This window comes from Giraffa tippelskirchi, chromosome 7 (genome assembly GCF_054371585.1).
Source record: "Giraffa tippelskirchi isolate mGirTip1 chromosome 7, T2T-mGirTip1v1.2.pri, whole genome shotgun sequence".
Taxonomy (NCBI): domain Eukaryota; kingdom Metazoa; phylum Chordata; class Mammalia; order Artiodactyla; family Giraffidae; genus Giraffa; species Giraffa tippelskirchi.
The window spans coordinates 105,949,301-105,962,589 of record NC_137281.1 but is presented as its reverse complement, the minus strand read 5'-3'; the positions used below and the strand labels follow the sequence as shown (position 1 = coordinate 105,962,589).

Genomic DNA, 13,289 nt, shown 5'->3' with positions numbered 1-13,289 from the left:
TGGACATGGGAGCCTAGTGGGGCCCCAGTCCATGATGTCGCAAAGAGTCAGATATGGCTGAGCAACTAACATACACACAAACACACACACACACACACACACACACACACACACACAGTTTCCCTCTAGGGTTGCTCCAGAGTAGGGGTATTGCTAAGGGTTGACATTTCATTCCTAGGCTCTTGGTCTAGTTATGCACAGTGTCCTTTTTGCATCCTTATTTGGAAGGCCTTCTCCCATATGTACAACAGATTTATAGGTAATTCTCAGTAGCCACAATTCTCTGAGGTCTACCTGTAACTCCACCATTTTCCTCCCACCTAAGAAAACAGATGCTGGCAAGCGAGAGTGATGTTGTGGTGTGTGTGTTAGTCACTCAGTTGTGTCCGACTCCTTACGACCCTGTGGACTGTAGCCTGCCAGGCTCCTCTGTCCATGGAATTTTCCAGGCAAGAATACTGGAGTGGGTTGCCATTTCCTACTCCAGGGGATCTTCCCAACCCAGGGATTGAACCTGAGTCTCTTACATTGCATGCAGATTCCTTAAGGTCTGAGCTACCAGGGAAGCCTGATGTTACGGTTGAGATTGCTTTCAAGCACATAAATTTTTTAATATAAGTTACATGCGAAGATCCAGGCATCTTTAGTTACAGCAGTTTGGAACTGCCCCCATGACCATTCATGGTGCACCAACCATTGTGATGTTGTGCCTTGAGTGAGAACCCATGTTGTGACTATGGGATCACATTTTGGCCTCATCCTTTGCATAGAATACATGAGTTCTGTGAGTTATAACACCTTGTTATGAGGTGTTTGGGGTTGTGTTTGACTTTTGTTTCAGTTCACATAAGGTAAAACCCTAGCATAAATTGTCAACATTTTAATCATCCACATCCTACCTTCCCCCAGTTTTATTCAGGCGATTTGATTCTTTCCTGATGAAGCCGAAAATACCTAACCTAACTGTTAAGCATGCCTCCCCTACCAAGTTTACTTTACAAGGCCATAAAGCCATTGCATAGGGAAGGACCACTGTAATCTTGCTAAATTTTTTAGCACTAAAATGATATTTTAGAATTTCACTTAGAAACCCTGAAGCCCAAATGTGCTAGTTCGCAAGTGATGGTAGGTTCCACCATCAGGTTGAGATGTGCATTCACCTTTCAATTTAGTGTGTTTATCTGACAGATAGATCCCTTGGGAGTCTGACCTCTCTTCTGGGGTATTGAAAGGAAAATGGTGACTTTTCTTTGTTCATAGGATCATTTTCATTCAAGGCAGTTCAGTTGGACATTCTATTCTGAATTAATCCAGACTAACAAAGGGCACTTTCTTGATTCCAACGTAAGGCATGATTAATGAGAAGGTTTTGGTGGTGGAAGTTTTTGCTTTACTTTGTGAAGAAGCAGGTGAGTTTTTAGATTCCAAGAGTACATACCCACCCCACTTCCCTTATATGCAGATATGCAGTGGCTACTGAACTAACCTTGAATTTTATATTCCCTTTTCTCCTAAGTGTAGCTGGAAGCGGGGGAGAAAAGCAAAACTAATTCTTGGTTCTATTCTCTCTTATTCAGATGTAGTGGAAAAGGTTGACAATTGATACAATTGGAGCAGGGCCACTTTGTTTTCTGCCCTCGTTCAAAACACGGGACACCTTGTTAACTGTTTTCCTCCACAGGGTATAAATCGGGTCTAGTAAGATTCTTATCATGAGCCAGAGGCTTTAAACAATGATTTCTTCAATTGCAGACAATAGGAGTGTAAGTCAAAACCTTGCAGTTTAAGTGAGGACCTGAGAGAAAAGTTAAAGCCAATTGCTTCATTCAGCTGAGAATGGACATTAAATCAAGCCTTTGTGTCAGGACTGTGGGAGTAGGAGAATGAGTGGTGGTGGTGGTTTAAAACCAAAAACAGAAATGAAGAACCCCAACACCCCAACACTGATGTTCAGTTCAGTTCAGTCGCTCAGTTGTGTCCCACTCTTTGCGACCCCATGAATTGCAGCACGCCAGGCCTCTCTGTCCATCACCAACTCCCGGAGTCTACCCAAACCCATGTCCATCGAGTCAGTGATGCCATCCAACCATCTCATCCTCTGTTGTCCCCTTCTCCTCCTGCTCCCAATCCTACCCAGCATTAGGGTCTTGTCCAATGAGTCAACTCTTCGCATGAGGTGGCCAAAGTATTGGAGTTTCAGCTTCAACATCAGTCCTTCCAATGAACACCCAGGATTGATCTCCTTTAGGATGGATTGATTGGATCTCCTTGCAGTCCAAGGGACTCTCAAGAGTCTTCTCCAACACCACAGTTCAAAAGCATCAATTCTGCGGCACTCAGCTTTCTTCACCATCCAACTCTCACATCCATACGTGACCACTGGAAAAACCATAGCCTTGACTAGACGGACTTTTGTTGGCAAAGTAATGTCTCTGCTTTTAAATATGCTATCTAAGTTGGCCATAACCTTCCTTCCAAGGAGTAAGCATCTTTTAATTTCATGGCTGCATTCACCATCAGCAGTGATTTTGGAGCCCAAAAAAATAAAGTCTGACACTGTTTCCACTGTTTCCCCATCTATTTCCCATGATGTGATGGGACCAGATGCCATGATCTTAGTTTTCTGAACATTGAGCTTTAAGCCAACTTTTACACTCTCCTCTTTCACTTTCATCAAGAGGCTCTTTAGTTCTTCTTCACTTTTTGCCATAAGGGTGGTGTCATCTGCATATCTGAGGTTATTGATATTTCTCCCAGCAATCTTGATTCCAGCTTGTGTTTCTTCCAGCCCAGCGTTTCTCATGATGTACTCTGCATATAAGTTAAATAAGCAGGGTACCCTCCATAAAATCAAACTTCTTCAAGAAGTGCGAAACTGACTTAAATTCTCCTTATGTTCATTTTCATATATGCATAACTTTGTAGTTGAACTCCATGAATTATTCATTTGTGTTGTATAGAGCAGATATTTAATTTTGGAGCAAGCTTCTTAGTAACTTAAGAAGTTCTGCTAAGAGCTTTGGTAGTCAAACCTATTTTTCAGTTCCTCGCCTGTTACATTTTTTGTTCTAGTCTTTGATAAAATAAGCAGTTTCATTACTGATGCCATTTGCTTCCATCAAACGATGTGAGATTATCAGGAGAGGTTTCCTTATTCGTGGAATTCCAGTGATTCCCTTCATATTTCTTGAGTATTATTAGATCATCTGGCTATTCTCAGAGATGAAACACTCATTCAAGATGCAAATATAGATCAATTAAAAGTGATATAAAGACACCCCTTCAAAGCTAATAAGATACTTTCATTCTAACATAGACGCAGCTTTCAGGTTTTGCTGTTCTGATAAGTCCTCCTGACTTCATCACAGAGGAGGTTCCTTTGGAATCCAGCCCTCATTCTCACTTCTTTCCAGGTCAACAATTTCTAATACTTATTTTCTAACTAGAAAATAGAATCGACAACACTTCAAAAAAAATTAACAAGTTAATTTAAGTGATAATAGTAACATTTTTCCAACTATAGCATTAAAAAGTATTTTTCAAATTGGAAAGCAGTATCCACTATCTGAGAGTGACTCTGATGAGCAGGATACCACAAGCAGATGTATGAAAGAATCCTTCTCCTTTAAGGACTTTAAAATCCAGTGAACTGAAACCAGTACCCAAACTTGGTAGAAAAGGCTTAAGGCTCAGACTCCTTTCAATTCAGCATTTCTTCACACTGGCAGTACTGCAGGCTGTTTGGCATTGCAGCAGGACTTCTCTAAATGTGCATGCATTTAAAAGTCATACATTAATTCTTGTTATCCCCAGCACTTACTTGTAGCTTTTAATTGCTTTTAAAGATAAAGGAACTGATTTGCATTCTAGTTGTGACAGCCCTGCAACTGAGCAGCTTGTCCCTGGGTGAAGAGATTAGGGTGTGGGGCTGTGAGGGCGCCCTTCATCGCCCCTTCACCTTCAGATGCTGGAAAGCTAGAGATGAAGTTCTCAAAAGTGTGTCCCTGCAGGGATAGTAGCAGCCTGGCTAGGCACACTTAGTTTCCAGTACCTGCCCACACCACAGCTTTATAAATATTTAGAATTGTTAGTTAAATAGGCCATAGATGCTACACTTTTTAAAGTGCCACGGTTTCCATCATAAATATTCTCGTAACCTGATCCTGTTTTTGTGTGGAGACTTCCTGTGCTTACTTAAGTGTGCTGTTCTTGTAAAATGGATACTATGGCTCAGTTTGTTGGGGGAGCTTTGTTACTTTAATAAATTTCCTTTCTCTTCTCTCTGGGCTTGCAAGAATTTCCCCTTTCCACAAAAAAAAAAAAAAAAAATCTGCTTAAGTCTGCTGAGCTCGGCTCAGCTCAGCAACCTTTGCTGGGAAAGAATAGCCCCGTGTGTGCGCCATAATCGTTTTAATTAGCCGTACATTCTGAGGGGCACAGAGGTCTGCACTTGAGCAGATGGCTGCTGGGGGCTGAGGTTGGGCTATTGTGGTCAGGGGCCATGCCAGGCCCATGGGCTGCAGATGCTGGGCCCAGCCTCGGGGCTAGCAGCTCCAGGATCCCAGAGGCTCGGGCCATCTGCTCCGTAGTCCAGCAAAGCAGGTGTCCCTCCAAAGGAAACATTCCTGAAAGCAGGGCCGCCTGTAAGGCCCGCCTGTGCGGGGCACCGGCGTTCAGCTGTAGGACAGCCTGGGAGCTGGCCACAATGGCCAGCGTGCCTGAGCTGCGCGGCCCAAGGGCGGGTGCGGGACTCCCTTTGTCTGCTTAAGTGTATGTGTGTGGGGGGGAGCTGCTTTCTGCAGCAGCTGTTTTGGGGCCAGGCAGCTTCTGACCATCTCCCCTCTGTCCGCTCTCACAGAGGCTTTTGGCCAGCACACATGACATGTTGAGCCCTGCCCGCTGTGGGGACACTGTTCTCAGTGCGGAGGCGCCCCAAGGAGGCCTCGCTCCTATGCTGAATCAAAGGTTGATTGCTTCATCACAACTAACATGCTCAAAGCTGTCGTTTCTACAGAGTCTCTTCTGGTTTGTTCTTAAAGCTGATGCTGGTCTGTCTACTATTTCTTTCCTCTGCCTTTGTCCTAGTGTTGCACACCCAGGTCGTAGGAATAATAACTATAACATTTATTTACTTCACAGACACTTAGCACTTAATTTGTAGCATTCACTGTTTTAAGTGCTTTCCAAATACTAGCACACCCTCAGAGGTAGGTACCGTTATTCACTTACCCCTAGGGAAACTGAGGCACACAGGGATTAAGTAACTGGCCCAGTCTGGCATAGCCCACAAGTGAAGAATCTGTCTCTGGAGCCTAAACCCTTTACCACATCATTGTTCTTGCTGAAATATTAACAAGAGCTAACATTTCCTAAGACTCAGGCCATGCGCCTCCATGTCCCTATGGGAGGGGATGGTCAGCCCCACTCTGCAGACAGAGCGGCAGAGCTTCACCCTGACAGTCTCCCCCAGCTACCATTTTGCCTCCAGAGTCAGGAATAGCTGGGCTCCCACAGGACGATTTTTTTTTTTATTTATTAATATCCATTCGTTCTCCAGTGAGAGACTATTGTAAGATTTCAAGGAAAGAAGTTGAAAATCCTTTTTCATTAATTAGTATGGAGAACACATCCCAGCAGTTGCCACTGCTTCCTCTCCCACTTTTCCAGAGGTGTTCATGATTACCTCCCTTCCAACACTCAGGGCAGACCAGTGTCTGGAGGCTATCTGCCGGGCTTTACTGCTGGGGAAAGCATCAGCAATTAAAGGACCTGGTTCCAGAGTGATGACTCTTTTTATTGATGGTATTCCGGTAGTCAAGAGATCTAATCCATTCCCCCCCCACACCCCCCTTCTAACCTGCCTTCCTCTCTCTCTCCCCCTGCTTTTCAGTTGGAACTACTGGTTCCAGGCAGTGAGAATGAAAATGAATGAGCTGTGAATGAACTGGATCTGCTCCCTCCCACCCTCACCCCCTGAAATTGCAATTCAGCCACTATGTGATATGCTTATCTCCCCTTAAAGGAACAGACCTGTGGGGAGACTGAGAAGAAGCATAGCACAACATCTGGGTGGTAAACTCAGTCTCCAGTTGAAGTGGTCTTGGGATGAAAACGTAGCCCTTAGGATAAGTTTGCTCCCCTTCTAACAGGGCTGGTCTTAGCTGGATCGGTGCTTCTTACACAGGGCCGTAGAGAAATGCTTGGATAACCGTTACCCCTGGAGATGTTAAAATAAGTTATTCCTTACCTTGTCACCAGTCACCCTAAGAGTTTGCGTGAAATCACTTAAATTGCTGTACCTGATGCCATTGGTTAGGCTGTCTGAAGGGTGTCTCTTTGGATGACTCTGGTCACAGTCTCCAAGGCAGGTCTCAGATGAGTGTCCCTGATCTTCCCACACTCTGCTAATGCTAAGTTTAGGAGGCCTTGGCATCAGCAGCTTTTACCTCCTAGAAGCACCTGGGCTTCCCACTGAGCCTGGTCTCTCAATCACAACTCACAGTGCAGGAGGACCTTGCTGACTAACAGAGTGGTACATACCCAGGGGGCAGAAGTTTCCTTTTCCCCCACCCCCAGGTCACAGGGAATTCATTCAGTGAGAATTGGAAGGCAGGGGGGCAAAAGAGGTAGTGAAGTTGTACCTATTTATATGGTATAAACAACATTTACAACAGTAAAGGAAATGAAATTATTTCCCACATTCCCTCAACTAAATATATATTTATTGTCTCTGTTTCCTTCCAGTCTTTGTCTAATTGTATAAATGTTTTTTTTTCCAGTGCATAGTGTTGATGGCATTTTTGTTGTGGTCTTTCATTTAGCATTTCATCAGATGTATTTCATGCTCCAACATGGTTTTATAATTACATAATGACTATATTATGATGTGTTGTTATACTTTATGCCCCATTGTTTTTAAATTGTTTTCAATACTTTACTTTTACCATCAGAAATCATATGAAATTGGATCAGAAAGCGTGAACATTTTCATGGCTTTTGATACATAAAGTCATTTTGTTTACTAAAAAGTAATATCCATTTGTATTGTTTCCAATAACGTCAATAGGTCTATTTTATTTTCTTTCCCAAACAGGCCTACTTTAAATCAAAACCTTGTTGGTAATAGGAGTCATATCTTAAATACTTGGCTAATTTAATGGGAACAAAATAATTGCTTGGTTTTAATTTATGCATCTCTGAATGCTACTGAAATGAACCTTTCCCCATATTTAATTGGGTTGCCTCTTATGTGAATTGTCTGAATCCTTTGCATATCTGCTGGAGACTTGGCATTTTTCTTACAAATTTATATAAATAACAAATACCTCCCAAGGGCAATCAAATTAATCCTTTAAGTTTAAACATGGTAATGAAAAGAAACTGCAAATATAAATTTAACATGTACTACATAAACACATGTCCAAGAAAAATAATATCAAGTTTTATTTGCTTATTTAGTGCCAGGCACAACTGTAGACATTTTTACCCAGCTCTGTGAAATACGTACTACTTTATTCCCATTTTATAGATGGAGAAACTGAGGCAAAAGAGATTAAGAAATTTGTTCAAGCTCAAACCCAGTAGGTAAGACTGGGTTCAGAGCCAGGTGGCAGTCTGATTCCCACCCTCAATAGTCAGACGTGAGAATCAGGGAGAAGGGGTGGCAGGGAAGAGGGAATCAGATGAGGCACCCAGTTGCATACATTCATGAGATTTTGAAAATAGTGCATTGGAGCCTCTTGCTCCCCTGAACTAATTAATTGTTCACTATTTTTAATGAATTGAGAAGTGAGAAAATGTAAGAAATACATTTCTCTATAGCAAGACACACACCTTGTTGCATTAGGAATTGTTGCCGAGCATTTTTTGAAGCTGTGTGTTTGCATTTTTCCAACTGTTGTCCCAGGAGGGGCTTTTCCAGTGGTACCTATTCTCCTGCCATGTCTCATTTCATTTCTGCTGTTAAAAATCACCCCCTATGTGTGATTCAATAGGTTTTATTTTGACTGATGGTTCTTAGATCACAGAAACCTACTTTATTTTTTTCAGGTGGCATGAATGGTTTTCATTTTAGGGTGTCTCCAACTTACATGCTGAATGATGAATTTTCACCATTTTGCGTGCTGCAATAACATGAGCATTTAAGTCATTTGCTCTGTTGCTTGAGGAAATTAATGTGGAGGGATAGACAGGCAGGATGCTTTTATTAGGGGACATACAAATGTATACTTTACAAATAAAAACAATTGAATTCTGCCTAGAAACAATAGTGCGATAAAAATCTATGGAGGTCTATTTCCTCCATTGCTCCCTCCCCACTCCCCAACACATCATCCATTCGTCAGGTTTGTGGTGTGGAAATGTGTGCCAATAAAATTGTAATCATGATCAAGTAAAAATCACATTATGCCCAATCACATTGTGTCCATAGACTTATCATCTGTTTTAGTGATTTTGAGTTGTAATCTGTGAGTTGTAGTGAGCTTTTATATTTTGAGTTATAGCCTTTGGATGTCTCTCTATGGCAAGAATAACTTATGCTCAGCACTGTCAGTTTGGAGTTTCAGGTTAGTGTGGCAAATCTTGGTGAGCTCTTTGAATTGGTGCTCTCTGCAGTATCTTTCTGAGTGAATTATAGAGCTGTGAAATCCTGGTAGATGGTTGTCCTTCAGTTAAGAAGAGAGGAACAAAATAGATGTGCCTAGGTTGGCTGCAGGAACTTCACCTCATATCAACTTGAACAAGTTACTAAAAGGGATCAACGTTTAACCTCAGAATTTTAGATTGTGCACTGTCTGCCATGAGGAATCCAAGCTCTGGAGACGAGAGTTAATTAGGTTTGTTTTCCTGTTGAGTTCATTTCAAGAATCTAAGAAATAAGTTCCCCTTGTGCAGTTCAGCCACCAAGGAAAGTGGGCTGGTTATTTATGTGTTATCAAAGGCTGTTGTTCAGTCACTAAGTCGTGTCCGACTCTTTGCAACCTCAGGGACTGCAGCACGTCAGGTTCCTCTGTCCTCCACTATGGAGTTTGCTCAAATTCATGTCCATTGAGTTGGTGATGCTATCTAACTAACCATCTCATTCTCTGCTGCCCCCTTCTCCTTTTGCCTTCAATCTTTCCTAGCATCAGGGTCTTTTCCAGTGAGTCGACTCTCTGCATCAGTTATCAAAGGTAGCTTCATTCATAAAGCTGGATCTTTGCTGAGACAGCAGCAGGTTTTAAAAGGGGGGTACACTTTTCTCAACAGGGTTACCTGACTGTGATGGTTGTAGAACCTCCTAACAAGAGTAATTAGGAAGCCTGCTGATGAGGCCAAAGATCACTGTGTACCTACTCATGGCCACTGGTTGGAAGCAGATTTGTACCATGCTTGGCTTGTGGAGCAAGGGCTGGATTTTGGTTCTGACGGGTGTCCTGGCCTGGGTGCTTTTGTGTAATACACAAACTACACCTGTATGCTGTGACTTGGAAAAGACTCAGTAGAACATAGCATGATAAGGGGCAAAATGATCCAGTGCAGATCAATTTCACTGTTTTTAATGTAGCGATTCACTGATAATGTACATTTTAACTTGAGCTTTCTAGCCTACCTGTTTGGGGCTGCACCTCTGTCTCCTCATTGTGCCACAAACACACCTGTCTCATTATTGTCTCATGGGTCAGCAAACATTCACTGCTCCTTTCTTTCCACTTGACTGTCTCCAGCTTACCCCTCAGGTCTCAGTCAGATCTTGCTTCTTTCAGGAAGTCTACCCTGAACTTCCAAGGCTGAAGGATACCCTAAATTAGGTACCCATTCTTGAACTCCTCAACAATAGCACTTAATACACTACAATATTGTGCTTTCTGTTTTCTTGTCTGCATGACTATCAGCATATAAACCTCACGATAGAAGAACTGTTTGTTCTGTTCATGGTTGTTTTCCAAAGATGTAGCATAATACCTCACACCTATTAAACATTTATTGAAGAACAAACTCATAAATTCGTGTGTATAAACTCTTCTCAGTTGATGGATTCCGAATATTGGCTTTGGCCTGATTTTATTGGTTGTGCTAGGTTTTGCTATTGAATAAGTGACATCAGCTCACAAGGCAAATCCTTGGTGAGATGCTGCAGAATGCTGTGTCGTATTTCTTAGGCATCTGCTCTCTATTGGCTTACTCATTGAGGAGAGCCTGCCTGGATAAACGCACTAGAGGGTCCTGAATCATGCAACTTACTCAGATGATGACGTCAGAGCCGGAGAGTGATCTGGTCTTGGAAGAGCAGGCTTAGTTCTGAAGCACACTAACCTCCTCCTCTTGCCTCCTTCAGCACTGGAAGACGCAGCGCAGCGAGGAGTATGAAGCAGAAGGTAGGAACTGAGGGTGTGCCGGGCCTGCCTGGGAGGGAAGGGCTGCATTCACCGGGCATTCTCCACAAACCTTCCCCAAGGCCCTTCCCTTCTTCCTAACAGCCCTACCTGCTGGAGGCCAGCTAAGAAGCAGCCTGAAGTACAACAGCAACAAAAAATTCATTCCCAATTGATAGCTCATAGTTTTAAATCATTGCATTTAACATCATGCAAGATATGGCAACTGAGATGTAGAATTTCACTTATGGGTTAATTACTTTCTTACATAGACTATCACGTTAATCTATAAACCATCCTAAACTACTTACTGATTAAATGCATCCCTTGACAAGTTTCATGGTGATCTTCTCACCAGCAGATGGCACTGTGGTTCAGCTGACAGATCTCCGCCCACTTCACAGCCTACCCTGGATTAACTGTACTTAAGTGTAATTACAAATTCTCTAGGTCTTCAACCTGTAAAGACACAGCAGTAATGGGCTTAATATCTTTAACAAATAGTAAGGGTAGCACTAAATATTCTTCTCAACCCTCCAAGGTTCTTGCAGGCACACAGTATCATGCCAATAATTAGCTCATGTTTAAGTAATAACTTGACAGAATCTCTAATATGAAAGTAGAAATCTTAACTAGAAGTGAGAACTTCTCATAGAGAATAAATATTTATTTTTAAATAAGTAGGTTGATTCTTGTATTGTCAAATAGAATTTATCCTTAATATGTGCTTATTCGCTCAATTGTGTCTGACTCTGCGACCCCATGGAAGCCCACCAGGCTCCTCTGTCCATGGAATTCTCCAGGTTAGAATACTGGAGTGGGTAGCCATTCTCTTCTCCAGGAGATCTTCCCGATCCAGGGATCAAACCCAGGTCTCCCGCATTGCAGGCAGATTTGTTACCCACTGAGCCACCAGGGAATCAACTATCCTTAATATACAGATGATTAATAACTTGCAACCATTTATTTTTTTAAGTTAGGTTGCTTATCGGTCAGAATATTCATGTGTAAAGATTTAGAAACAGGCTACTCTTGAGACTTTTATCATTATTTAATGGTATTTACCATGAAATTATTTCCTTCTCAGTAAAACAGTGCTTAGACTAGAAAGAAAGTAGAGATAATAAAGTCTGGTAGCTGTAGTTGAGGTAGGGTGTATAAAGCTCTTTAGAATGGCTCTTAACCAGCCTTCTCTTTCAATCACACCAAAGCCTAAGCCTGTGCACATATTTCTTTGAAATAAAACAAACCTAGAACCTTGATGTGACTGCACCGGAATAGTTCTTATAGGGGTATAACTGCCAGTGAACAAACGAGCACCTGTTGGCCTTTGTTGCAGCCCAAGAACCAATGGTTCTACTTCATTTGAACTTCCAGATCAAGTCAACACTCGGTAGTCTCTTTTTTTATAGCATTTATTTTCAAAAAGCATATTTTTCTTTGCGTATAGGTGCTCTCTCTGTGCAGTTCTTTTAGGGACAATATAATATATGCTTTTATTTTAGGCCAGTTAAGATTTTGGAACCCAGACGATTTGAAAGCCTCACAGAGTGGGTCTTTGGCTCCCCAAGACTGGATAGAAGACAAACTACAGGAGGTTTGTGAAGATTTGGGGATCACTCGTGATGGTCACCTAAACCGAAAGAAGCTGGTCTCCATCTGTGAGCAGTATGGTTTGCAGAGTATCGATGGAGAGGTGAGTGTTGCATTGTATCTTTATTCAGGAATAGTAATCATGATACAAGCTAACCTGCCCACAGGCTGGAAACAGCCATGTTTTGGTTTCCTGCAGCAAGTTACAGAGACTCCATTCTCTTTTTTTCCTGGCAAGTCAGCCATCAAGTTTCTGTCTCTGAGGAGCTCATGTTTGTCATGGGAAAAAAAAACTGACAATAGCTGATAATTACTGAACCCAAACTATGTGTGCCTCACTGTGCTAAGCATGTTACCCTACATTATTATCAGACACCAGCTCAGTGTAGCCATGATGTCAGTTTATTTGTAGATGTGGCATTCACAGAGTCAGATGTGAGAAAGGTGTGGAGGCAGGACAAGGCAGAGAGTTCAGGAGAGTTGAGCTGGGGGAATACTTTGAAGCCCAGGCTGATAAGTTTAATCTTTGGAGAGAAAATCTCCACATCCCTGGTTCTTTAGCAGATTACATAATACATTGGAAAAACTTACTTGCTAAGTGTGGTCTGAACTTCTTTTATGGGGTATATTGGTGTAAAGAGAGCCATAGATTAGGACACCAGCCAGGAGTCATCACAATAATCTGGTCATGAGGAAATGGAAAAGGGTAGGTTGGTGGTTTTGAAAACGTACAACAAAAGAGTCTTGAAGAAGCCCCCAAGATGCTCTTGCTTGGTAAAGTTCTCAACTTTACATTTTCTATAAAATTAAGAGGGGTGTGGCAGGGCTAGGTGCATGAACAGCCATGAAACAAAAGAATGTAATTAATTCCAAGACTTTCAAAGAGTTGAAAATAAGGATTTAAGGGATTTAGAGGTTAGCGCTACAGTTGTACAAGCTTTGGAAACTTTGATTATAATGATATTCGAACCCATGTTATCTGCTTGCTCAGAGGATAAGTGGTATTATTTTCCTAAACCAGAATGAGATTTATTATCAAAAGCTTCCAAGTAGCCTAGCTTGCGGAAAAGTTCTCCCTCCTCCTCCCTTGCGTATGTGACCATTGCACCCTCTCTGACTACCTTTTAATGGCTCCGCAGTCATTTATTTATCAGTGGTGACTGTTGAGTCATAAAATTAAATTCATCCTCCTAAATTATAAACCAGTGCAGCGTACAGAACCTTGGTTGTTTTTGCCAAGAAATATTGCACAAACTTGGATTATTTATCTAAGAACAAATCTTGGAATAAACTGTAGCTGTTTATGGGGAGTTGCATTTCCTTCTGTGGTGGAGTTTCCAG

The 13,289-nt window shown here is 42.1% G+C and overlaps 1 protein-coding gene across 7 annotated transcripts in view; it reads left to right on the top strand.

Annotated features, from left to right (window-relative positions):
- NIN (ninein) overlaps positions 1-13,289 on the top strand; it is a 103,364-nt gene that overhangs the window by 38,192 nt on the left and 51,883 nt on the right. For all 7 annotated transcript variants that reach the window (XM_081511318.1, XM_081511321.1, XM_081511319.1 and 4 more), the window contains 2 exons: positions 10,319-10,358; positions 11,861-12,051. In XM_081511318.1, the coding sequence (XP_081367444.1) occupies positions 10,319-10,358; positions 11,861-12,051 (231 nt within the window). The remainder of the gene's footprint in view (positions 1-10,318; positions 10,359-11,860; positions 12,052-13,289) is intronic.